Below are 27,511 nucleotides of genomic sequence, written 5' to 3'. Positions count from 1 at the left end.
GTTTAATCACTTCATTCTTATCCAGGTATTGACATACATGTTGTTTAATAATTTGTTCAAAGATCTTTCCTGGTATAGAAGTCAGACTCACCGGCCTATAGTTGCCTGGGTCCACCTTCTTCCCCTTTTTGAAGATAGGAACAACATTTGCTCTTCTCCAGTCTTCTGGCACTTCTCCTGTTCTCCAAGAATTTTCAAAGATTATGGAGAGGGGTTCAAAAATTTCTTCTGCTATCTCCTTCAGTACTCTGGGGTGTAATTCATCTGGTCCTGGAGACTTGAATTCATTTAGGTTAGCCAAGTGTTTCCTTACTATCTTTCTGTTTATAGATATCCTGGATTCTTCTATTCCCTTAATAGGACAGTGAATAACAGTTGATGTTACATTTCCTTTCTCAGAGAAAACAGATGCAAAATAGGAATTTAAAAGTTCAGCCTTCTCAACATCCTGTCTTACCATTTCATCATTTTCATCCTGTAAAAATCCTATAGCATCTTTGACTTTTCTTTTACTTTTGACATATCCCCAAAATCCTTTATTATTGCTTTTGACATCTCTTGCAAGCCTCAATTCATTTTCAGCTTTAGCTAATCTGATTTGTGCCCTGCAAGTTCTGCAAACAGCATTATATTCTTCTTTAGATATGCCTCCCTCTTTCCATTTTATAAACATTTTTTTCTTCCTTTTTAGCATGTGCTTAAGTTCTGTGTTCATCCATCCTGGTTTCCTTAAATGCTTCCTATTCTTCCCTCTTTTTGGAATTGTTAACAACTGTGCTTTGAGAATTTCATTTTTCAAGATTTCCCATCCTTCCTGGACATTTTTGTCTTTAAGGATATCCAGCCATTGGATCCCTCCAATTCTCTTTCTGAAACCCTTAAAATCTGCCTTTCTGAAATCTAACCTTGACATCTGAGTCTTCACAGGTCTTCCGCCTCTAGTTATCCAAAATTCTAAAATAGCATGGTCGCTACCTCCTAGGGTCCCAGCCACTTTTACCTCCTCAACCATTTCCTCCCTGTTTATAAGGATTAGATCCAAGGTAGCAGTTCCCCTTGTTTTCTCCCCTACCTTTTGGAAGATAAAGTTGTCAGCAAGAGAGGATAAGAATTTCCTTGACCTGTTAGTTTTGCCTGAGAGAGATTTCCAACAAATGTCTGGATAGTTGAAATCTCCCATGACAACTATGTCATATTTTTTGGAGAACTTGGCCATTTGATGCATAAAGAGTTCATCCATATCTTCAGCTTGCACAGGCGGCCTGTAGTAAATGCCTACAATGGTGTCCTTTCCATTGTTCTGTCCTTGTATTCTTACCCAAACAGTTTCCACAGAACTTCCAGTACAGATTACTCCTTTTTACCTACTGTTCATTGTAAACTAAAACAAGATTTTGGAAGAAAACAGCATCGTTTCTGTTAGGCGTCGGATTCCTGACACTGCACAGCGGGAATCCAGAGCCAGACATCCAGCGGTCTCCCATTATCCTCTGACCGCCCCGGGTGCTGCTCAGACTTGCTCTGACAGCCTGGATGTTGCTGCCACCTTTGGTGCAGCAATGGTAGCACAACCTGTTCTGCAGGAAGCCGCTCCAGAGGCTAAGTCCTCTTGCCGTGCTACTGGGCATGCCCGCAAGGTGACCTCTCACTGGAGAGCAGGGGTCACATGCTCAGGTCCTGCGTCGGATCTGATTGGTCCTTTCCAGGGTACTGGAAGGTCCCGGAAGCGCATGGCTATAAAAAGCCTGCATGGCGGCTCGGCCATGCGCTAGTGTAGCATATTATGCTGTGTGTATGGTGATGGATGCATGGACTGGTGATTGACTTATTATGAAACCCCTTCCCTTGGATACTACGAATGGTGACTGTGTGTTGGGTTAGTCAGCTCCAGATTGTGGCAAGCTACACGCCACTGTGCTTTCCACGCCTACACTAGCGTCCGTCGGTGCCTGGTTCTCGACGCTTGCGGCTATAGTTGCTGCACTGCATTAACAGCAGCTATTGGTGTTCGCGGCTGCGACGCCATACGCCGGCTCCTGTAACGTTAACAGGGCCAGCGTCTTTACATTTATTTCTGTCAAGCGACTCTGTGTCTGAACAGAGCCGCTCCTAGCGTTCGGGTGACATTAACCCGTGCGCACTACTTCACCTTCTGGTGCATCTGCCATTGCCCAGCAGCAGTCTTACCATCTACTGCACGGTGGACCCCGGGCGGCAAACGCACCTCCTATTATTTTATATCTGGTGCGTTCCGCCGACCATAACATTACACTAGCGCTAGGGTCTGGCTGGCAATGGCAGACGTGCAGCAGTTGCAGCGCTATATTCGGCAGCTGGAGAGCAGGTTGTCGGCTATTGAGAGCGCCAACTCAGCTGCGAATACCTCGCTAGCTGCTGTCCAGACAGTCGCCGAGGCTGTCTCACGTGCGCCTGCTCTTTTGCCCATGCCGACACTTTCTCGCCTCCCACTTCCCGACAAGTTTTCGGGTGACAGCGCCACCTGTAGGGGATTCGTCAGTCAGTGCTCAATTCAGCTCGAGTTACTGGCTGCACGGTTTCCTACAGAGCGGGCTAAGGTGGGGTTTATTGTGTCACTTTTGCCTGGCAGAGCATTACAGTGGGCCACGCCATTGTGGGAATGTGATGATCCCGTGGTTCAGGGTGCTGCACAGTTCCTCGCGGCCCTGAAGCAGGTCTTTTTGGGACCACGGATCACACACGACACCTCTATCCAATTACTCTCTCTAACACAAGGGTCGCTCTCGGTTAGCCATTATGCCGTCCAGTTCCGGACACTGGCTTCCGAATTAGAGTGGCCGGACAAAGCATTGGTCCCGGTGTTTTGGAGAGGGCTAGCTGAGCACATCAAAGACGCTCTAGCTACCAGAGAGGTTCCCACATGTCTGGAGGAATTAATTGCCGTCGCCACCCGTATTGACCTCCGGTTTACGGAGCGCGGGCTGGAACGTGCACAGTCCAGACGCAGGGTTAAATTGGCTCCCACATTCACTGAGCCGCTAACATACCCTACACAGGAGCTTTCACCCTCCGAACCTATGCAGGTGTCTTGCACCGGCCCTAAGCCACGTCCGATGCGAAGCTCTATACATTGCTATCAGTGCCGACAATTTGGTCACTCGGCTAGCACGTGTCCTCTGCGGGCGAAAAACGCCCACGTCCTGTGGCCGTAGGTGGTGGGCAGTCCAATACGAAACCCTTCTCACCCAAACCGGTATTCCGGGGTACCCTAGACAGTGGGGCCTCCACCTGGGAGGCAGAGGTTACCGTGGACTCTGGGGCCGAGGGGAACTTTGTGTCTTCTACCTACGCCCCAGAAACACGCCATTCCCCTGGTACTATTACCTCAGCCTCTGACCATCAGGGTGGTTAACCGTTACCCTCTCAGGTGACCCATCAGACAGCTCCACTAGGGCTCACTATCTCACCCTCTCATCATGAGACTCTGTCCCTGCTAATCCTGCCAGACGGCATCGATCAGGTTCTGCTCGGGGTTCCCTGGCTTCGGTGCCACTCTCCTCACATCGAGTGGGCGACAGGGAAGATACTGGCCTGGAGCAAGGACTGCGAGGGGAGATGTCTGAGGGGCAGTCTTCAGGTGGCTTCCACTGAAGTGCCTGCGGATCTCTCTGCACTACCTAAACCCTACCACCAATATGCGGACGTCTTCTCCAAAAAATCTGCAGAGACGCTCCCGCCGCACCGTCCTTACGACTGCCCGATAGACCTCATGCCAGGCACAGAACCTCCTAGAGGCTGTGTGTATCCACTATCTCTCCCTGAGACAGAAGCTATGTCACAATACATCCGGGAGAACCTGGCTAGAGGCTTTATCAGAAAGTCGGTGTCACCGGCTGGTGCAGGATTCTTCTTCGTTCAAAAGAAGAGTGGAGAGTTACGCCCTTGCATTGACTACCGAGGTCTCAATGCGATCACGGTTAAAAACAAATACCCTCTACCGTTGATCTCTGAGTTGTTTGACAGGTTGCGAGGGGCCCGCATCTTTACTGAGTTGGATCTGCGAGGGGCATACAACCTGATCCGCATTCGCGAAGGAGACGAATGGAAGACAGCTTTTAATACCAGGGATGGCCATTACGAATATCTGGTTATGCCTTTTGGCCTTTGTAATGCGCCAGCTGTCTTCCAGGATTTTGTCAATGACGTCTTCCGCGACATGCTTTCTACCTCGGTGGTGGTATATCTGGATGATATACTCATCTTTTCGCCAGACTTGACTACCCACTGGAGGGACGTCTGCAGGGTCTTCGACCGTCTGCGGGCGAATTCCCTCTTTGCCAAGCTGGAGAAGTGTCGGTTTGAGCAGGAGTCCTTGCCGTTCCTAGGCTATATCATCTCGGCCCAGGGGCTGGCCATGGATCCTGCCAAACTACAAGCGGTAATGGACTGGCAGGAACCTCATTCACTTAAAGCGGTGCAGCGCTTTTTGGGGTTCATGAATTACTACCGCCAGTTTATACCACATTTTTCCATACTGGTGGCTCCTTTGGTTGCTCTCACCAAGAAAGGAGCTAACCCCAACGCTTGGTCTGAACAGGTCTCCAAGGCCTTCTCGGCTATAAAATCTCATTTTGCTGGCGCTCCCATTTTACATCGTCCCGATCTGAATAAACCGTTTATTCTGGAGGTAGATGCCTCTTCCGTTGGTGCAGGAGCAGTCCTGTTCCAGAAGGATGCTCAAGGTCGGAAGCATCCATGCTTCTTCTTCTCGAAGACCTTCTCACCGGCGGAGAAGAATTACTCCATCGGTGACAGGGAGCTGCTGGCCATGAAGTTGGCCTTTTCAGAGTGGAGACATCTCCTGGAGGGGGCTCGCTTTCAGGTATATACGGATCATAAAAATTTGGTCTACTTGCAGACGGCCCAGCGTCTGAACTCACGTCAGGCTAGGTGGTCGCTCTTCTTTTCTCGCTTCCGCTTCACCCTGCACTACCTATCAGGGGAAAAGAACGTCCGTGCGGATGCTCTCTCACGCTCGGTGGTCTCAGCGGAAGAAGGAGAGGCTGAGCCTCGGTTAATTCTCCCGCCGGAGAGTTTTACGACCGTGGCTCCAGTCGCTCTCGAGTCAATGCCACCAGGCAAGACCTTGGTGCCTCCTCAGCTACGGCCGGAGGTCCTCGCCTGGGCACACGCCTCCAGGGTAGGTGGCCATTTTGGCAATAAACGGACCAACGAACTCCTGGCTAGGTCATACTGGTGGCCACATATGGCTCGAGATGTTAAGGAATACGTGCAAGCATGCATCTCATGTGCTCGGAACAGACCCTCTAGGCAGAGGCCAGCGGGGCTGTTGTATCCCTTGCCAGTGGCGGATAGACCGTGGGAGATGGTTGGCATGGATTTCATAGTTGGCCTACCCAAGTCTGGTGGCAGTACGGTCATCTGGGTGGTCACCGACCATTTTTCCAAAATGGTACATCTGGTGCCACTCGCACGCTTGCCTTCTGCTCGTGGTCTTGCCACTTTGTTAATTAAGCACGTATTCCGTTTGCATGGCATGCCGGACAAAATCGTGAGTGACCGAGGTCCCCAGTTTACGTCTCGGTTTTGGAGAGAGCTCTGCAGCTTACTCAGCATCGAGCTAAATCTGTCCTCCGCTTACCATCCCGAGACGAATGGCTTGGTCGAGAGAGCCAATCAGACCTTGGTTACCTACCTGCGGCATTTTGTCTCTGCCAGGCAGGATGACTGGACATCCTTGCTACCTTGGGCTGAATTTGCCCTAAACAATGCGGTGGCTGATTCCACTGGTCAGACGCCCTTCCTCCTAAACTACGGCCAACATCCACGCGTCCCTGTTCCGATGCCAGTGTCCTCCACTGATGCCAGGGTGGCAGACTGGGCAGTGGAGGCCCGGGACATTTGGGATCGCACTCAGGATGCTAACCGTGCTTCTAAGGAAAGGAGGAGGGCGTCCGCCGACACGCATCGGCGACCCGCTCCTATCTTCTCCCCTGGCGACCTGGTGTGGCTCTCCACCTGAAATATCAAACTACGGGTCGAGTCCCCTAAGTTCGCTCCGCGATATATTGGACCGTTCAAGGTCCTCGAGCGAATTAGCTCAGTGGTCTACCGTCTGGCTCTTCCTCCACATTTAGCCATTTCGGACGTGTTTCATGTGTCCCTCCTCAAACCAGTTCACATGGCCCCGTTTTCTGAGTCATCGGCCGGGTCGTCAGACTTGTCATCTGATGAGTTTGAGGTTAATGCCATCGTTGGGCGTAGGTTTGTCAGTGGTAAAAAATTTTATTTAGTGGATTGGAAGGGTCATGGGCCCGAGGCTCAGACCTGGGAGCCGGTGGAAAACATCCACGCACCGCTCCTGATCGCGGCATTTGGGGAGGGGGCCTTAGGAGGGGGGGTAATGTTAGGCGTCGGATTCCTGACACTGCACAGCAGGAATCCAGAGCCAGACATCCAGCGGTCTCCCATTATCCTCTGACCGCCCCAGGTGCTGCTCAGCAATCACGGTGAGCCAGGCGTGCTGCTCAGACTTGCTCTGACAGCCTGGATGTTGCTGCCACCTCTGGTGCAGCAATGGTAGCGCAACCTGTTCTGCAGGGAGCCGCTCCAGAGGCTAAGTCCTCGTGCCGTGCTACTGGGCATGCCCGCAAGGTGACCTCTCACTGGAGAGCAGGGGTCACATGCTCAGGTCCTGCGTCAGATCTGATTGGTCCTTTCCAGGGTACTGGAAGGTCCCGGAAGCGCATGGCTATAAAAAGCCCGCATGGCGGCTCGGCCATGCGCTAGTGTAGCATATTATGCTGTGTGTGTATGGTGATGGATGCATGGACTGGTGACTGACATTATGAAACCCCTTCCCTTGGATACTACGAATGGTGACTGTGTGTAGGGTTAGTCAGCACCAGATTGTGGCAAGCTACACGCCACTGTGCTTTCCACGCCTACACTAGCATCCGTCGGTGCCTGGTTCTCGGCGCCGACGCTTGCGGCTATAGTTGCTGCGCTGCATTAACAGCAGCTATTGGTGTTCGCGGCTGCGACGCCGTACGCCGGCTCCTGTGACGATAACAGGGCCAGCGTCTTTACATTTATTTCTGCCAAGCGACTCTGTGTCTGAACAGAGCCGCTCCTAGCGTTCGGGTGACGTTAACCCGTGCGCACTACTTCACCTTCTGGTGCATCTGCCATTGCCCAGCAGCGGTCTTACCATCTACTGCACGGTGGACCCCGGGCGGCGAACGCACCTCCTATTATTTTATATCTGGTGCGTTCCGCCGACCATAACAGTTTCTACTGGTCTTTCTACAGTTGCAGTGGCGGTCGAGTTAAAACTATCTGCGGACGCCTGGTGGTGTGAGTACAAGTTATACAATTAACTAACAAGCTGATAATTAGAACACTTGGAATTTGCAGCGATCAGGAAGGGGCAGAATAGAACCCACAATTTTTTTTAAATTATTTAGAGAACATGTGTCAGCTGATGAATACTCCCATCAGATGCTCTTGCTCTCGCTGTTTCAGCAGGCATAGGCTGATGGGAGCCATTGTCCCATCAGCCCACGCCGGTTACAGGAGGTAAATTTTTTACCTCCGATCACAGCTGTGGGTTCATGCTGTAATTTGACAGTGTTGGAACAGCAGCTGTCTGACCAACAGTAATGATTTTACCGCCGATAACAAGCCTTGTTTGCCACGCAGTCATGCACCTGACAGTGTGGCAAACACTGGATGTTCAGGCCTCCCATTCAAGTGAACTTTTTTAACTGTTCGACCGAACCCGCATGACCCGATCATCCAAGGATCTGCCCATCTCTACAAATAGAAGAAAATGATTATCTCTTCCAAACTAGTGTGAACAGGTGCCAACTAAAAATAACATCACAATAGAAAAAGATTAATTTGTACCCTGAATTGATAAGAATGATAACTCTAGAACATCGGAACTGCGTTACTGCCAAAGAAAATAGGAAAACGCTACATTATGTACATATGAAAAATTGTAAAAATGAAACTGCAATATGGCTATGAAAAATTACCATAAAAAAGGTACTTAGTGCATAGAGTGGCCAATATATGTGAGGCCAGCAGCCAACATCAAGGCGTACATAAAGTAGTGTTTTCCTATTTTCTATTTGGGTACCTGTTCACATTAATTTGGATGTGCTTGTCATTTTTTCTATTTGTAAATTCATGTTGCCCAAACCATAGGCAGAATGAAGATATGTTTTATTCTAAAATGCTATCCAAGAAGTATCATTTCTCCTTGCGGAGAATGACATGCTAAGCATGTCGAGGTGAGGAGACTTAAAGCCGCAATGCTCCTCTGGGAAATATGCTAATTATGCAAATTGTCTCTTCAGAGAGGAAGAGGAAATGCTGTGGCATTTCAGAAAACACAGACATTCATAAGCCAACTGGGGATTATGCGTCTTGGCTGGCTAGTTTGAGTCAGGTTTCCAGGCAGTTTTCCCCCACCCTATTCCAGTTGACTGATAGGTCTCTCTTTGTGTGTATGTATATGCGTAGAGAGAAGCTGGCCAGAGACCTGATTTGAACTAGTCATCTGGGCATCTGGGACACATGTTCCCTAGCCGGCTTTCCAAAATACACTTATGTCCAGAAATATTTGGACAGTGACTGAATCTTCGTGATTTGGATGCTGCATCCTTCCATTTTTTATTTAAAATGAATCAACTGAGATACAATTGAAGTGTAAACTTTCAAGTTTAATTAAAGGGGTTGAACAAAAATATCCTGTGAAACGTTTAGGAATTGCAACCTTTTTCTACAAAGCCTCCTCATTTCAGGCGCTCAAAAGTATTTGGACAAATTAACTTTACCATAAATAAAATGCTAATTTTTAATAGTTTGTAGAGAATCTTTTTCAGGAAATGACTGTCTGAAGTCTGGATGCCATGGATGTCACTAAATGCTTGGTTTCCTCCTTTGTGATGCTTTACCAGCCCTTTACTGCGGTTGGCTTCAGTTGTTTCTTGTTTGTGGGTCATTCTGACTTAAAGGGAACCTGTTAGAAGGATTTTGCTCATTAAACTATAGACAGTGTCAGGTTGGCCTTGTTATACTGATTAAAATGATACCTTGGTTGATGAAATCCATCTTGTGGTTGTTGTTTAACCTTTATTTGTAGTTTTTGTAGTTAATGACCGCCAATACGTCTTTTAAGATATCTTTGAGATATAAGAGAATAGCATCCTCATACAGGTGACCATCCAGCAGCTGTTGGCTGTACACTATAGCTGATAAATTGCTGCATCAGCCACGATTAGTGTTTGCACCGTCCAAATCATTTTAACCCCTTAGATGCTGCTGTTAATAGTGACAACATGATATAAATGGTTAACAGAGTGTGGGGGCTTCCTCTTTATCCCGATCGGCACCCTGAGATCATGATTGTGTGTTTTCTTGATGTTTGCCATGGCAATTCACAACCAAATAGCGGCCTTAGAGTCTGACGGCTGTTGTAACCTGTTCAGAAGTTAGTGGCACTCAGGTGGTAAAAAAACACTTTTTCTTTTCTGTCATGCCACTTTGCATTAATTCCTGAAAATGACCTGAAGGGTTAATAAACTACAGGACAGCAGTTTTCAATATGTCAGGGGGTGCAGGTTTTAAAATGGCATAACTTTTGGGGGTTTTCCAATATATAGGACCCCCAAAGTCACTTCAAACCTGGATAGGTCCCTAAAAAAACAAATTTTGTAAATTTCCTTGATAAAATTAAAAATTACTGCTACATTTTTAAACCTCCTAAAATGCTAACAAAATAAAAGAACATTCTACTAATGGTGCTGATGTAAAGCAGACATGTGGGAAATATTATTTATGAATGTTTTTGTGTGGTATGACAATCTGGATTAAAGGGATAAGCATTAAAAGTTTGAAAATTGCTAATTTTTTAACATTTTTCTCAAATTTCTGATATTTTTTGTAAATAAAAACAAAACATATTGACCTAAATTTACTGTTATCATAAAGTACAATGTGTCACAAAAAAACCATCTCAAAATCACTGGGATTTGTTGAAGCGTTCCACAGTTATTACTACATAAAGTGACACTGGTCAGATTTCAAAAATTTGGCTCTGTCATTAAGGGGTTAAGTTAATGAGGTTCACGTTAAGTTTTTTCTTAAGCATGTGAAATGCTGCTCGATGTAGTTGAGATTTAGTTATTAACTCGCCCATTGAAGAATAATCACTTATTTGCTTTTTAAAACTCCTGAGTTTCTTTTGCAGTATGTTTTGGGTCATTGTGCACCTGTGCTGTGAAGAGCCATCCAATAAACCTTGTGTCTTTTGGTTGAATCTGAGCAGAAAGTATAGCCCTGTACACTTCAGAATTCGCCCAGCTGCTTCGGTCTTCAGTTACATCAAAAATAAACACTAGTGATCTAGTGCCATTGGAAGCCATGCATGCCCATGCCATCACACTGCCTCCACCAGGTTTTACAGAGTATATAATGTACTTTGGATCATGAGCCGTTCCAAGTTTCTTCTTCCCATCATTCTGGTACAGAGTGATCTTAGTTTTATCTGTCCAAAAGAATGCTTTTCCAGAACTAGACTGGTTTCTTTCATTTTTTTTTGGCTAAGTCTAATCTGGCCTTTCTATTCTTAAAGCTGATTAGTGGTTTGCACCTTGTGGTGAACCCTCTGTATTTGCACTCATGAAGTCTTCTCTTTATGATAGACTTAAATACCTAAGACCTGGTGAGTTTTCTTCACTTGGGTGGATGTTGTGAAGGGGTTTTTCTTCACCATGGAAAGGATTTGATACTGCAATTAACCACCACTATTGTCTTGTTGTCTTGGGAACTCAATAGGTCCAGGCCTTTTTGACTTCCCAAGCTCACTCACTTTTTTTCAGACTGTGCCAAACTGTTGATTTGGCCACTGCTAATGTTCTGCTATCTCTCTGGTACAGTCTTTTTTTTCTTAGCATAATGATGGTCTGTTTCTCTTCCAGTGAGAGCTGCTTTGAAAGCATGTTGTTTGGTCCACAGCAACAGTTTCCAAATGCTAATGCCACACCTGGAATCAGTTCCAGACCTTTTATCTGCTTAAGGCCAGTTTCACACGTCCAGATAATTCCGGTACCGGAAAAACCGGTACCGGAGCTGTCCGTGTGTCCATGTGCATACGTATGCCATCCGTGTGACATCCGTGTGCTATCCGTATGTCCGTGTGTACCATCCGTGTGCTGTCCATATGCTGTCCTTGTGTCCGTGTTTTTGAAAAATTATTTTCAATGTAAACCCTTTGACTTTTAAAAACGCACACGGATCGCACACGGACAGCATCCGTGTGCGGTACGTGCTTACACGGACCCATTGACTTGTATGGGTCCGTGTGATCCGTGCTGTTGCATAAAAACGGACATGACAGCGTGTTTTGCACATGGACACACGGTCCGTGAAAACATGCTGACATCTGCATAGACACATTCATTTGAATGTGTCTACGTGTGTCAGTGTCTCCGGTACGTGACAAAACTGTCACTACACGCACCGGAGACACTGACGTGTGAAACTGCCCTAACAGATGATGGATTAATGAGGGAATAGCCCATGAAGCCCATTAACCCCTTAATGACCGCCAATACATCTTTTAACTGACGTGAGAAATAAGAGAATAGCATCCCCATACAGGTGACAATCCAACAGCTGTCAGCTGTACACTATAGCTGACAAATTTCTGCATCAGCCACGATCAGTGTTTGCACCGTCAAAATCATTTTAACCCCTTAGATGCTGCTGTTAATAGTGACAACATCATATAAATGGTTAACAGAGTGTGGGGGCTTTCTCTTTATCCCCATCAGCACCCTGAGTTCATGATTGTGTGGTCCTGATGTTTGCCATGGCAATTCACGACCAAATAGCGGCCTTAGAGCCTGACAGCTGTTGTAACCTGTTCAGAAGTTAGCGGCATTTAGGTGGTAAAAATACACTTTTTCATTTCTGTCATGCCACTTTGCATTGATTCCTGAAAATGACCTGAAGGGTTAATAAACTACCTGACAACAGTTTTCAATATGTCAGGGGGTGCTGTTTTTAAAATGGTATAACTTTTTGGGGGTTTTCCAATATATAGGACCCCCAAAAGTAACTTCAAACCTGGATAGGTCCCTAAAAAAAATTTTTGGTAATTTTCCTTGATAAAATGAAAAATTACTGCTACATTTTTAAACCTCCTAAAAGGCTAACAAAATAAAAGAACATTTTACAAATGGTGCTGATGTAAAGCAGGCATGTGGGAAATGTTATTTATGAATGTTTTTGTGTGGTATGACAATCTGGATTAAAGGGATAAGCATTCAAAGTTTGAAAATTGCTAATTTGTTAACATTTTTCACAAATTTCTGATATTTTTTATAAATAAAAACAAAACATATTTACCTAAATTTACTGTTATCATAAAGTACAATGTGTCACGAAAAAAAACAATCTCAAAATCACTGGGATTTGTTGAAGTGTTCCAGAGTTATTACCACATAAAGTGACACTGGTCAGATTTCAAAAATTTGGCTCCGTCACTAAGGGGTTAAAAAACTTTTGAGCTACCTGTACATGGCCCCTTTCAAAAGAGTGTCGGGTTAATTTAAAATATAACTTTTTTCAGAATCTCTAAAATTAGCCTTGCAGCGCTTGGGTCCTGGGTTCAAATCCCACCAATGACAACATCTGGAAGGAGTTTGTATGTTCTCTCCATGTTTGTTTGGGCTTTCTCCGGGTTCTCCGGTTTCCTCCCACACTCCAAAGACATACTGATAAAACCAGTGGTAGCTCAGTGGTTAGCACTGCAGCTTTGCAGAATTCCACCAAAGACAACATCGGCAAGGAGTTTGTATTATCTCTAAAATGTAGCTAGTATTGCCACATAAACATATATTAAAATCCTGAATCCATACAATATGATTAACCTGTTGGTGCTACAGAGTTCAGAAATGTGCGCTGAATCAAATCTGGCAGTAAGAATAAGGGAAAGAAAAGCCTCCTGGGTACATTTCTTATCACGATTGCGGTGATGTCCCCCCAAACCCAGCCAATGAAATGAAAGGCCATTAACACTCTTCTAATGAATCTACAGAGGAAACGCATAGGGAGATGCCTTCAACCAAAGATTCTTCTAACCCAGATTATATTGGGATGAAACTGAATGGGAGGAGACACAGATTAGATATTAGAAAAAACTTTTTGACAGTTAGAGTGATCAATGAGTGGAACAGGCTGCCACGAGAAGTGGTGAGTTCTCCTTCAATGGAAGTCTTCAAACAGAGGCTGGACAGACATCTGACTGGGATGATTTAGCGAATCCTGCTTTGAGCAGGGGGTTGGACCAGATGGCCCAGGAGGTCCCTTCCAACTCTACGATTCTATGATTCTATGATTCTATGATATGAGGGCAAGTAAACTAAGTGCCTACCCATGGATGATTCAGAGGATCTCCATTCAATACCCTGAAAGGATCTGGGTGAGATCTTACATCTTACTGCTATATTATTTGATTCAGGGCACATATCTGAACTCTACCACCAACAGGTTAATCATATGGCATATATCCTGCAATAGCGCACTTAGACGTTCGAGTGGGGATTTAATGTGTTTATTATGTATGTCTATCTGGCAACACTAGCTATGTTTTAGATATTTTATTAACAGTTATATTTAATATTAACTCCACATCGTGCTATAGCATATTGATAGATACAGTTAGTTTTGTTAGTTTGGTAATATCACTATATACTGTATTGCTTACTATTCCCTTTAAAAAGAGGAAGGTACATATTAAAAATCTGTAATTCCTAAACTCTTACTCCAATTAGGATGTGAATAATTTCCAAGTATAGCTGAGAGTCTGCACTTTGAGCCCATATTGAACATATAACTGCATCTTGAATATGTTTTGGTATTCAGTAGTGATGAGCAAACGTGCTCAGATAAGATTTGGACAGTGACACAAGTTTTGGCATTTTAGCTGTTTACTAGTGATGAGCGAACGTGCTCGGATAATTTCTTATCCTAGCATGCTCGGGTGCTAACCGAGTGTCTTCGGCGTGCTCAAATAATATGTTTGAGTCCCCGCAGCTGCATGTCTCGTGACAGCTGCAACTCATGGGAGATTGCCTAATAAACAGGAAAACCCTACATGTGTTGTGGCTGTCGAACAGCCGCGGGACATGCAGCCTCGGGGACTCACACATATTTTCCGAGCATGCCGAAGACACTAAAATGCCAAAACTTGTGTCAATGTCCAAATATTTCTGGACCTAACTGTATATTGACTCTGAAATGCTGTAGTGCTTCAGAGTAAAACATATCTGGCTGCAATCGCACAACCAGCGTATGATTCATGCTGCCTGTGGTTGCGGATGACAGTTTCCCTTTAATATACTAATTTGCTATTACTCTATGCAGTATAGAAACTATCAACAAGCTACTGTTGACTGATCCTTTATTCCTATTACTCAAAATATTTAGTATTTTTACATAATAATTGGTGTGTTAATGATAATGGGTTTTGAGTCCATAATATTCCACAGATTTGCTCATAAATGCAAAATACTGAAACAATTTTTAGTTATTTAGTTTATGTTTTCATATGTTCAAATATTAATGAGCTAAGCTACTTAATGTATTCAGAACTGGAAACAAATGCCCTAGCCTGTTTTCGAAATTTATTTAGTGGCATACAAAATTAATAAAGATTTATTACAGATGATAGATACGAAGATGCAAGATCTTACACTTGCTAACTTTACTATAAATGGAGATCATAGAATTTGAGCTCGGGAAATTCAGATAAGCTCCATAATACTGCTGAAATAAATTAAATATTGGTAACTTCTTGCACCCCGGCAGCAATGGTATATTTATCTATTGAATTTAATACTACATAAAACTGTTCTGAACCGTGGTGCGTAAGTGTTTTCTTACTTGCTCCAGTTTTTACATGGCTCCACATCTGATTCTTTACTCGAATATGTCCCCTCTTTGCATAGTGAGCATTGGGTGTCAGAAGATCTGGCAGCTGACAAAAAAATAAACACATGAAAAGAAAAAAGAAACATAAATACATGATTGTGTAAAACAATGCAATACAGATAAACTATTATTATAACTTGTGTAATACCATGCCATCCATGAAGAATTAGACTGCATTTACATATTTGTCATTCCTTGGCTCAAAATATCCCAAAAAGTATTGTACAAGATGAAAAAAAAAGTGATGTTGTCATACTCTGTTGTGCAATTACAAAATTATATATATTGTTAGGTGTCAGATTCCTGGCACTGCACAGCGGGAATCCAGAGCCAGACATCCTGCGGTCTCCCATTCTCCTCCGACCGCTCGGACTCCTGCTCAGCAATCACGGCGAACCAGGGATTCTCCTCAGACTCGTTCTGTGAGCCTGGATGTTACTGCTACCTCCGGTGCAGCAATGGTAGCGCAACCTGCTTTGCAGGGAACCGCTCCAGAGGCTAAGTCCTCGTGCCGTGCTACTGGGCATGCCCGCAACGTGCCCTCTCACTGGAGAGCAGGGGTCACATGTGCAGGTCCTGTGTCGGATCTGATTGGTCCTTCCTAAAGTATTGGAAGGTCCTGGAAGCGCATGGCTATAAAAGCCCCGCATGGCGGCTCGGCCATGCGCTAGTGTAGCATATTATTCTGTGTGTGTATGGTGATGGATGCATGGACTGGTGTCTGACTCATTATGAAACCCCTACCCTCTGATATTACGAGTGGTGACTGAGTGTGCATAGTCAGCTCTAGGGTTGTGGCAAGCTACACGCCACTTGCTCCACGCCTACGCTAGCGTCCGTCGGCGCCCGGTCCTCGGCGCCGACGCTTGCGGCCTTAGCTGCCGCTGCGCTGCAATACCAGCAGCTATTGGTGTTCGCGGCTGCGACGCCACACGCCGGCTCCTGTGATGTTAACAGGGCCAGCGTCTTTGCATATATTTTTGCCAAGCGACTCTGTGTCTGAACAGAGCCGCTCCTAGCGTTTGGGTGACATTAACCCGTGCGCACTACGGCACCTTCTGGTGCATCTGCCATTGTCCAGCAGCGGTCTAGTCACCTACCGCACGGTGGACCCCGGGCGGCGAACGCACCTCCTATTATTTATATTTGGTGCGTTCCGCCGTCCCTAACATTACACTAGCGCCAGGGTCTGGCTGGCAATGGCAGACGTGCAGCAGTTGCAGCGCTATATTCGGCAGCTGGAGAGCAGGTTGGCGGCTATTGAGAGCGCCAACTCAGCAGCGAATACCGCGCTAACTGCTGCCCAGACAGTCGCCGAGGCTGTCTCACGTGCGCCCGCTCTTTTGCCCATGCTAACACTTTCTTGCCTCCCGCTTCCTGACAAATTTTCAGGTGACAGCGCCACCTGTAGGGGATTCGTCAGTCAGTGCTCAATTCAGCTTGAGTTACTGGCTGCACGGTTTCCTACAGAGCGGGCTAAGGTGGGGTTTATTGTGTCACTTTTGTCTGGCAGAGCATTACAATGGGCCACGCCATTGTGGGAACGTGATGATCCTGTGGTTCAGGGTGCTGCGCAGTTCCTCGCGGCCCTGAAGCAGGTCTTTTTGGGACCACGGATCACGCACGACACCTCTTTACAATTAATCTCCCTAACACAGGGGTCACTCTCGGTCAGCCATTATGCCGTCCGGTCTCGGACATTGGCTTCCGAGTTAGAGTGGCCGGACAAAGCCTTAGTCCCGGTGTTTTGGAGAGGGTTGGCTGAGCACGTTAAAGACGCTCTAGCTAGCCGTTTCCACCCGCATTGACCTCTGGTTTACGGAGCGTGGGCTGGAACGGGCACAGTCCAGACGTAGAGTTAACTTGGCTCCCACATTCACCGAACCACTAATATACCCCGCACAGGAGCTTTCACCTTCTGAACCTATGGAGGTGTCTCGCTCCGGCTCTAAGCCACGACAGATGCGAAGCTCTGCACGTTGCTATCAGTGCCGACAGTTTGGTCACCCGGCTAGCACGTGTCCTCTGCAGGCGAAAAGGCGTCCACGCCCAGTGGCTGTAGGTAGTGGGCAGTCCAATATAAAACCCTTCTCACCCAAACCGGTATTCCGGGGCATCTTAGACAGTGGGTCCTCCACCTGGGAGGCAGAGGTTACCGTGGACTCTGGGGCCGAGGGGAACTTTATGTCTTCTACCTTTGCCCAGAAACACGCCATTCCCCTGGTATTATTACCTCAGCCTCCGACCATCAGGGTGGTTAACGGAGCACTGTTACCCTCTCAGTTGACCCATCAGACAGCTCCACTAGGGCTCACTATCTCACCCTCTCATCATGAGACTCTGTCCCTGCTAATCCTGCCCGACGGCATCGATCAGGTGCTGCTTGGGGTTCCCTGGCTTCGGTGCCACTCTCCTCATATCGAGTGGGCGACAGGGAAGATACTGGCCTGGAGCAAGGACTGCGAGGGGAGATGCCTGAGGGGCAGTCTTCAGGTGGCTTCCACTGAAGTGCCTGCGGATCTCTCCGCACTACCTAAACCCTACCACCAATACGCGGACGTCTTCTCCAAAAAATCTGCAGAGACGCTCCCGCCGCACCGTCCTTACGACTGCCCGATAGACCTCATGCCAGGCACAGAACCTCCTAGAGGCTGTGTGTATCCACTATCTCTCCCTGAGACTGAAGCTATGTCACAATACATCCGGGAGAACCTGGCTAGAGGCTTTATCAGAAAGTCGGTGTCACCGGCTGGTGCAGGGTTCTTCTTCGTTCAGAAGAAGAGCGGAGAGTTACGCCCCTGCATTGACTACAGAGGTCTCAATGCGATCACGGTTAAAAACAAATACCCTCTACCGTTGATCTCTGAGTTGTTTGACAGGTTGCGAGGGGCCCAGATCTTTACTAAGTTGGATCTGCGAGGGGCATACAACCTGATCCCCATTCGCGAAGGAGACGAATGGAAGACAGCTTTTAATACCAGGGATGGCCATTACGAATATCTCGTTATGCCTTTTGGCCTTTGTAATGCGCCAGCTGTCTTCCAGGATTTTGTCAACGACGTCTTCCGCGACATGCTTTCTACCTCGGTGGTGGTATATCTGGATGATATACTCATCTTTTCGCCAGATTTGACTACCCACCGGAGGGACGTCTGCAGGGTCTTCGATCGTCTGCGGGCGAATTCCCTCTTTGCCAAGCTGGAGAAGTGCCAGTTTGAGCAGGAGTCCTTGCTATTCCTGGGCTATATCATCTCGGCCCAGGGGCTGGCCATGGATCCTGCCAAACTGCAAGCGGTAATGGACTGGCAAGAACCTCATTCACTCAAAGCGGTGCAGCGCTTTCTGGGGTTCGTGAACTATTACCGCCAGTTTATACCACACTTTTCCACCCTGGTAGCTCCTTTGGTTGCTCTCACCAAAAAAGGAGCTAACCCCAACGCTTGGTCTGAACAGGTCTCCAAGGCCTTCTCGGCTATAAAGTCTCATTTTGCTGGCGCTCCCATCCTACATCGTCCCGATGTGAACAAGCCATTTATACTAGAGGTAGATGCCTCCTCTGTCGGTGCAGGAGCAGTTCTTTTCCAAAAGGACGCTCAAGGTCGGAAGCATCCCTGCTTCTTCTTCTCAAAGACCTTCTCACCGGCAGAGAAGAATTACTCCATCGGTGACAGGGAGCTGCTAGCCATGAAGTTGGCCTTTTCAGTATGGAGACATCTCCTGGAGGGGGCTCGGTTTCCCTTCCAGGTATATACGGACCATAAAAATCTGGTCTATTTACAGACTGCCCAGCACCTGAACTCCCGTCAGGCTAGGTGGTCACTCTTCTTTTCCCGCTTCCGCTTCACCCTGCACTACCTTTCTGGAGAGAAGAACGTCCGTCCGGATGCTCTCTCACGCTCGGTGGTCTCGGCGGAAGAAGGAGAGGCTGAGCCTCGGTTAATTCTCCCGCCGGAGAGTTTTACGACCGTGGCTCCAGTCGCTCTCGAGTCAGTGCCACCAGGCAAGACCTTGGTGCCTCCTCAGCTACGGCCGAAGGTCCTCGCCTGGGCACATGCCTCCAGGGTGGGTGGTCATTTTGGCAATAAACGGACCACCGAACTCCTGGCAAGGTCATATTGGTGGCCACATATGGCTCGAGATGTGCAAGCATGCGTCTCGTGTGCTCGAAACAGACCCTCTAGACAGAGGCCGGTGGGGCTGTTGTATCCCCTGCCAGTGGCGGATAGACCATGGGAGATGGTTGGCATGGACTTCATAGTTGGCCTGCCCAAGTCTGGTGACAGTACGGTCATCTGGGTGGTCACCGACCATTTTTCCAAAATGGTGCACCTGGTGCCACTCGCACGCCTGCTTTCCGCTCGAGGTCTGGCCACTTTGTTTATTAAGCACGTATTCCGTTTGCATGGCATGCCGGACAAAATCGTGAGTGACCGAGGTCCCCAGTTTGCGTCTCGGTTTTGGAGGGAGCTCTGCAGCCTACTCAGCATCGAGCTAAATCTGTCCTCCGCCTACCATCCCGAGACGAATGGCTTGGTCGAGAGAGCCAATCAAACCTTGGTCACCTATCTACGGCATTTTGTCTCTGCCAGGCAGGATGACTGGGCATCCTTACTACCTTGGGCTGAATTTGCCCTAAACTATGCGGTGGCTGATTCCACTGGACAGACGCCCTTCCTCTTAAACTACGGTCAACATCCACGCGTCCCTGTCCCAATGCCAGTGTCCTCCACTGACTCCAGGGTGGCAGACTGGGCAGTGGAGGCCCGGGACATTTGGGATCGCACTCAGGATGCTATCCGGGCATCTAAAGAAAGGATGAGGGCGTCCGCCGACACGCATCGGCGGCCCGCGCCAAGCTTCTCCCCTGGCGACATGGTATGGCTCTCTACCCGAAATATTAAACTGCGGGTCAAGTCTCCCAAGTTCGCACCGCGATACATTGGACCATTCAAGATCCTCGAGCGACTTAGCTCGGTGGTCTACCGCCTGGCTCTTCCTCCACATTTGGCCATTTCGGACGTGTTCCATGTGTCCCTCCTCAAACCAGTTCACATGATCCGGTTTTCTGAGTCATCTGCCAGGTCATCAGACTTATCGTCTGACGAGTTTGAGGTTAATGCCATCGTGGGGCGCAGGTTTGTCCGTGGCAAAAAATTTTATTTGGTGGACTGGAAGGGTCATGGTCCCGAGGCTCGGACCTGGGAGCCGGTGGAAAACATTCACGCACCGCTCCTGATCGCGGCCTTTGAGCGCGGTGAGGCTCAGAGGGGGGGGCGGTGGTGTTGGATTCCTGGCACTGCACAGTGGGAATCTAGAGTCAGACATCCTGCGGTCTCCCATTCTCCTCCGACCGCTCGGACTCCTGCTCAGCAATCACGGCAAACCAGGCATTCTCCTCAGACTCGTTCTGTGAGCCTGGATGTTGCTGCCACCTCCGGTGCAGCAATGGTAGCGCAACCTGCTTTGCAGGGAACCGCTGCAGAGGCTAAGTCCTCGTGCCGTGCTACTGGGCATGCCCGCAACGTGCCCTCTCACTGGAGAGCAGGGGTCACATGTGCAGGTCCTGTGTCGGATCTGATTGGTCCTTCCTAAAGTATTGGAAGGTCCTGGAAGCGCATGGCTATAAAAGCCCCGCATGGCGGCTCGGCCATGCGCTAGTGTAGCATATTATTCTGTGTGTGTATGGTGATGGATGCATGGACTGGTGTCTGACTCATTATGAAACCCCTACCCTCTGATATTACGAGTGGTGACTGAATGTGCATAGTCAGTTCTAGGGTTGTGGCAAGCTACACGCCACTTGCTCCACGCCTACACTAGCGTCCGTCGGCGCCCGGTCCTCGGTGCCGATGCTTGCGGCCTTAGCTGCCGCTGCGCTGCAATACCAGCAGCTATTGGTGTTCGCGGCTGCGACGCCACACGCCGGCTCCTGTGATGTTAAAAGGGCCAGCGTCTTTGCATATATTTTTGCCAAGCGACTCTGTGTCTGAACAGAGCCGCTCCTAGCGTTCGGGTGACGTTAACCCGTGCGCACTACGGCACCTTCTGGTGCATCTGCCATTGTCCAGCAGCGGTCTAGTCACCTACCGCACGGTGGACCCCGGGCGGCGAACGCACCTCCTATTATTTATATTTGGTGCGTTCCGCCGTCCCTAACATATATATTGTATATATACAGGTGCGTCTCACAAAATTAGAATATCATCAAAAAGTTAATTTATTTCAGTTCTTCTATAAAAAAAGAGAAACTCATATATTATATAGAGTCGTTTACAAACAGAGTGATCTATTTCAAGTGTTTATTTCTGTTAATGTTGATGATTACGGCTTACAGCCAATGAAAGCCCAAAAGTCATTATCTCAGTAAATTAGAATAATTAACCAAAAACATCCGCAAAGGCTTCCTAAGCATTTTTATAAAGGTCCCTTAGTCTGTTTCAGTAGGCTCCACAATCATGTGGAAGACTGCCGACTTGACAGATGTCCAGAAGGCAGTCATTGACACACTCCACAAGGAGGGTAAGCCACGAAAGGTCATGGCTAATGAAGCTGGCTGTTCACAGTGTGCTGTATCCAAAGACATTAATGGAAAGTTGAGTGGAAGGAAACAGTGCGGTATAAAAAGGTGCACAAACAACCGGGATAACGGTTCCATGACAATTGTGTACAAGATAATTGTGTACGGACAATTGTGTACAGAAAATTGTGTACAGGCCAATTGTGTCCAAGGACAATTGTGTACAAGGACAATTGTGTACAGGGCAATTGTGTACAAGGACAATTGTGTACAGACAATTGTGTACAGGGCAATTGTGTACAAGGACAATTGTGTACAAGGACAATTGTGTACAGGGCAATTGTGTCCAAGGACAATTGTGTACGGACAATTGTGTACAGGGCAATTGTGTACAAGGACAATTGTGTACAGACAATTGTGTACAGGGCAATTGTGTACAAGGACAATTGTGTACAAGGACAATTGTGTACGGACAATTGTGTACGGACGATTATTTACAGACAAGTATAGGGAAAACAAAAAATTAAACGTCCAAAAAAAGAAAATACTATATTCATCATTGATTTTAACGTAAGATTGCTTATTGAATAACAGTTTCAAAGCTTCTTCTATTCTTATTCTACAAATATTGCTGGTCTTGTCTATCATGCCTGCATGTTGCTGATCGCTCGTAGATACCGCAGCTTGTCTCCTTGATTGTGATAATCAGCCACTTTCACACGCAGTCGTTCAGCTAGCTGGACATACTTGCTTCGTGGATGCTCAACATTCAGTACCTCAGCATTCTGGGCTGTAAGTCTATGAATTGCCATGTCACTAATGAGTCCGTTGAACAGTTTCCACACGGTAGGATGAGCACAAAGAAAGAGTGCTTGTAAGGCGTTATGAAACCCCTCGCAGCAATTCGTGGTCTTGGGGGCAGAGGCCAAAGCGTCAGCATAATGATTCCAGACCTCTGGAGTAAACCTTGCGTTTCGAAAGCGTCCATCTACTCCTGGCCCCCTAACGTAGGTATGCTCAAAGTAGGAGAGGAGCTGATTGGTAGCATCATCATCAGGGAAGATTTGGGCTAGTTCGTCATACCTTGCACTTACTTCGGCTGGTGGGACAAACGCCAAGGAGGCCAAAGATTTTACCTTGAGATTGAACTCTCCATCCTCAGCCTCAAATTCAGCCTTTAGGCCCAGCTCATTGACCTTTCGAATAATGGACTGGCTCAGATGAAAGAAGCAGCCAGAAATCGCTGCAGCTGGAAACTCATCTTGGAAAGCTGACATTGCTGCCATCTCAAAGTCAAGAAGAATTTTCTGGGGATTTGCACCTGGCATCAACCCTTTGAGCGCCGTGATCATTCGACGATAGGTTGGACCAGTCTTGTTTGGCAGCAGGCAGTAGATCAGGGGAGGATAGGAGTTGCCGACTTTTGCATGGAGAGAATACAGCTGAAAGAACATGGTTGGCACCACCTTGAACGTTCCATCGCCAAACCATGTGTCTCCTCTTTCGAAATAAGGCAACAGTTCATTGCTACCAATGACAAGAATCCTTTGGGGGTCATCTCTTGCAGAGTCATATAAAATGATGTCGCTGTATTCCTGGGGGATAGCAAAATTGATGCTTTGAGGAGGAGCCAGCATGGTGTTTGCTCGCTGCCTGACCCGACGTGTATTTCGCTCAACGTCACTTCGCTTGGGCATTCGAGACAACACGTCATCAGACCTGTCTCGAAGAACCTGTCCAACAATGCTTCTAGTAGATGCTTGAGAGCTGATTGCTTCTTGCCTCAGAGCAGCCATTGTAGCTCTGGCTTCAGCTTGAACTGGATCTGCAGAGTGACTGTGCTCAGTCGGCTGTTTAACAATCGCGGCTCCAGATGTGTGCATGCGTGCGGGACACTTGAATTTGTTGACTTGCCTGCACCGCCATTCTTTGATGCTGTCATCACGTGTCCTGTGCAGGATATACTCGTGTCCCCCAAGCCTAAGGACATCTTTGTCTTTTTCAGACTTGCTCATAGTAAAAGTCATGGTGAAAGTTGCAAGGGGTGAGTAATGAAACCGAAAGTAAGCGTCAGTGTGAAAGTGGCCTGTACAATTATCTTTGTCTTTTTCAGACTTGCTCATAGTAAAAGTCATGGTGAAAGTTGCAAGGGGTGAGTAATGAAAGTGAAAGTAAGCATCATTGTGAAAGTGGCCTGTACAAGTGGCCTGTACACAACAAGTAAAAGTCATGGTGAAAGTTGCAAGGGGTGAGTAATTAAACCGAAAGTAAGCGTCAGTGTGAAAGTGGCCTGTACAAGTGGCCTGTACACAAATAATTGCCTTGTACACAATTGTCCGTACACAATTGCCTCTTGTACACGGTTCCATGACCTTGTACACAATTGCCCGTACACAATTGCCTTGTACACAATTGCCTTGTACACAATTGTCCGTACACAATTGCCTTGTACACAATTGCCCGTACACAATTGCCTTGTACACAATTGTCCGTACACAATTGCCCGTACACAATTGCCTTGTACACAATTGCCCGTACACAATTGCCTTGTACACAATTGCCTTGTACACAATTGTCCGTACACAATTGCCTTGTACACAATTGCCTTGTACACAATCGCCTTGTACACAATTGCCTTGTACACAATCGCCTTGTACACAATTGTCATTGTACACAATTGGCCTGTACACAATTGTCTGTACACAATAGTCCGTACACAATTATCTTGTACACAATTGTCCTGTCACCGGGATAACCACAGCCTTGAAAGGATTGTTAATAAAAGGCCATTCAAAAATTGGGGGGAGATTCACCAGGAGTGCACAGCTGCTGGAGTCATTGCTTCAAGAGCCACCACATACAGACATATCCAGGACATGGGCTACAAGTGTCAAGCCACTCATGACCAATAGACAACGCCAGAAGCGTCTTACTTGGGCCAAGGTGAAAAAGAACTGGATTGTTGCTCAGTGGTCCAAGGTGTTGTTTTCAGCTTAAAGTAAATTTTGCATTTCATTTGGAAATCAAGGTCCCAGAGTCTAGAGGAGTGGAGAGGCACACAATCAAAGCAGCTTGAGGTCTAGTGTGAAGATTCCATAATCAGTGATGTTTTGGGGACCCATTTCATCTACCAACTACCAGGAAAATTTAGAGCACTTCATGCTTCCCTCTGCTGACAAGCTTTTTGGAGATGGAAATTTCATTCTCCAGCAGGCCTTAGCACCTGTCCACACTGCCAAAAGTACCAATACCTGGTTTGAAAACAAGAGTATCACTGTGCTTGATTGGCCAGCAAACCCGCCTCATCTTCCAAGAGGAAGATGAGAGACACCAGACCCAACAATGCAGACGAGTTGAAGGCTTCTTTCAAAGCAACCTGGGCTTCCATAACACCTCAGCAGTGCCACAGGCTGAATGCTTCCATACCACGCTGCATTGAGGCCTATTTCATGAGTTTTATTTTTAAAAATTCTGTGGAAGCATGGCTGAAAAGCAATGTCTGACTTTCATTTGTTCATTTTCACAGATTTTTGATTTACTAATTTCTTTTGTCAGATTCAAGTTATTTCTGTGACCCTTGTGGTTTTTTCTGTCATTAAACGAGGGGTACCAACAATTTAGACCACGTGTTTATATACAGTATATACAGTGGGGGAAATAAGTATTTGAACTCTTGCTGGTTTTGAAGTCTGCCCACTGAGAAAGACATGAACAGTCAATAATTTTAAGGTTAGGTTAATTTTAACATTGAGAGATAGAATATCAAAAATAAAATCCAGAAAATCACATTGTATAAATTATATAAATTTATTTGCATTTTGCAGTGAGAAATAAGTATTTAATTGACTACCAACCATTAAGAGTTCTGGCTCCTACAGACTAGTTAGATGCTCCTAATCAACTCGTTACCTGCATTAAAAGCAGCTGTCTTACAACTGTTGGTGCAATAGTAAGAAAATGGAAGAAATACAAAATGACTGTAAATCGACATCGATCTGAGGCACCATGCAAAATCTCACCTCATAGGCTATCCTTGATCATGAGGAAGGTGAGAGATTAGCTTAAAACTACGTCGGGGAAACTTGTTAATGAGCTCAAGGTAGCTGGGAACACAGTCACCAAGAAAACCAATGGTAACACATTAATCATCAAAGGTTTAAAATCCTGTAGTGCCCCTTCTCAGTAAGGCACATGTGCAGGCCCGGCTGAGGATTGCCAATGAACATCTGGATGATTTTGTGAGTGATTGGGACAAGTTGCAGTGGTCAGACGAGACAAAAATTTAGCTCTTCGGCATTAACTGCTGCCTATGACCCAAATAGCATGGTCCCACTGTCAAGCATGGAGGTGGAAACATTATATTTTGGGGGTGTTTCTCTGCTAAGGGCACAGTACTACTTCACCGCATCATTGGGAGAATGGATGGAGCCATGCATGTGCCATAAAATCCTGAGTGACAACCTCCTTCCCTCCACCAGGACAATAAAAATGGGTCTTGGCTGGGTCTTCCAGCAAGACAATGACCCAAAACATACAGCCCTGGAAACAAAGGAGTGGCTCAAAACGAACCATATTAAGGTCATCTAATGGCCTAACCAGTCTTCAAGCCTTTATCCCATAGAAATGTTCCGAGACTCGTATCGTCTACATTTTTTAGGGTATAGGTCTGGGTGAAGGCTTTTTTTTTGCGTGCCAAGCTGACATTTTTATTAATACCATTTTGGGACAGATATAATGTTTTGATTGCCAATTGCAGCGACCAAAAAAAATTAATCCTGGAGGTTTTATTTTTTTATCCTTACTCCATTTACCAATTGGATTAATTCTTTTTATATTTTGATAGAGCAGGCATTTCTGAAAGCGGCAATGCCAAATATCTGTTTTTTTTTAATTGTTTTATTTTGAATGGGGCAAAGGGGAGGTGATTTGAACTTTTATATTTTTTAATATTTTTAATATTTTTTAAAACTTTTTTTCTACTTTTTACTTGTGTTTAGATCAGCTATCATGTGCCAGAAAAGGTGAGGGCTCAGTTACGGAGTTGGCACTAAAGAGGGGTAGGCGACCGATGATGGATATATCCATCATAGATCGTTAAGGGGTTAAGGAGATAATAAGTAAAATGACTAAAAAAAAACAGGTAATAAGTGCTCTACCGAATATAGCTATCAATGTGTAGGATAAAAACACAAGTAGTATTTATTGGTAATATTATGTTACATTATGGCACCTACATACCAAGTAATTGAAATCATTGTATTTTAGTATGGATTGTATATCCTGCAGCATTCTTACTACCATTATTTTACCTATTTTACTTGTTATTGACTTATAGATGTCACCAGCAGTCCTGAATAATAGGTGCAGATGTCAAGAACATCAACTATACAATTCAATGTGTGTGATGCAGCAGCAAAAAAGGCAAATGCAATTCTAGGATGTATTAACAGAAGCATACAGTCTAGATCACGTGAAGTAATTATTTCCCTCTACTCCTCTTTGGTCAGACCTCATCTGGAATATTGTGTCCAATTTTGGGCACCACATTTTAAAAAAGACATCAACAAACTGGAGCAAGTTCAGAAAAGAGCGACCAGAATGGTGACCGGTCTGCAAACCCTGTCTTATGAGGAAAGGTTGCAGGATTTGGGAATGTTTAGTTTGCAAAAGAGAAGACTGAGAGGAGACTTAATAGCTGTCTACAAATATCTAAAGGGCTGTCACATTGTAGAAGGATCAACTTTATTCTCATTTGCACAAGGAAAGACTAGAAGCAATGGGATGAAGCTGAATGGGAGGAGACACAGATTAGATATTAGAAAAAACTTTTTGACAGTTAGAGTGATCAATGAGTGGAACAGGCTGCCACGAGAAGTGGTGAGTTCTCCTTCAATGGAAGTCTTCAAACAGAGGCTGGACAGACATCTAACTGGGATGATTTAGCGAATCCTGCTTTGAGCAGGGGGTTGGACCAGATGGCCCAGGAGG

General features: G+C 46.4%; 1 protein-coding gene across 2 annotated transcripts in view; it reads right to left on the bottom strand.

The window, feature by feature from the left end:
- Window positions 1-27,511, bottom strand: part of CD40 (CD40 molecule) — a 132,701-nt gene that overhangs the window by 21,819 nt on the left and 83,371 nt on the right. For both annotated transcript variants that reach the window (XM_073559368.1, XM_073559367.1), the window contains exon 5: window positions 14,959-15,052. In XM_073559368.1, the coding sequence (XP_073415469.1) occupies window positions 14,959-15,052 (94 nt within the window). The remainder of the gene's footprint in view (window positions 1-14,958; window positions 15,053-27,511) is intronic.

The sequence above is a fragment of the Dendrobates tinctorius genome, unplaced genomic scaffold (assembly GCF_039654945.1).
Source record: "Dendrobates tinctorius isolate UK_male_01 unplaced genomic scaffold, ASM3965494v1 ptg000270l, whole genome shotgun sequence".
In the NCBI taxonomy this organism is placed as follows: domain Eukaryota; kingdom Metazoa; phylum Chordata; class Amphibia; order Anura; family Dendrobatidae; genus Dendrobates; species Dendrobates tinctorius.
The sequence above is the reverse complement of the archived record's forward strand: the minus strand, read 5'-3'. Positions and strand labels throughout refer to the sequence as shown.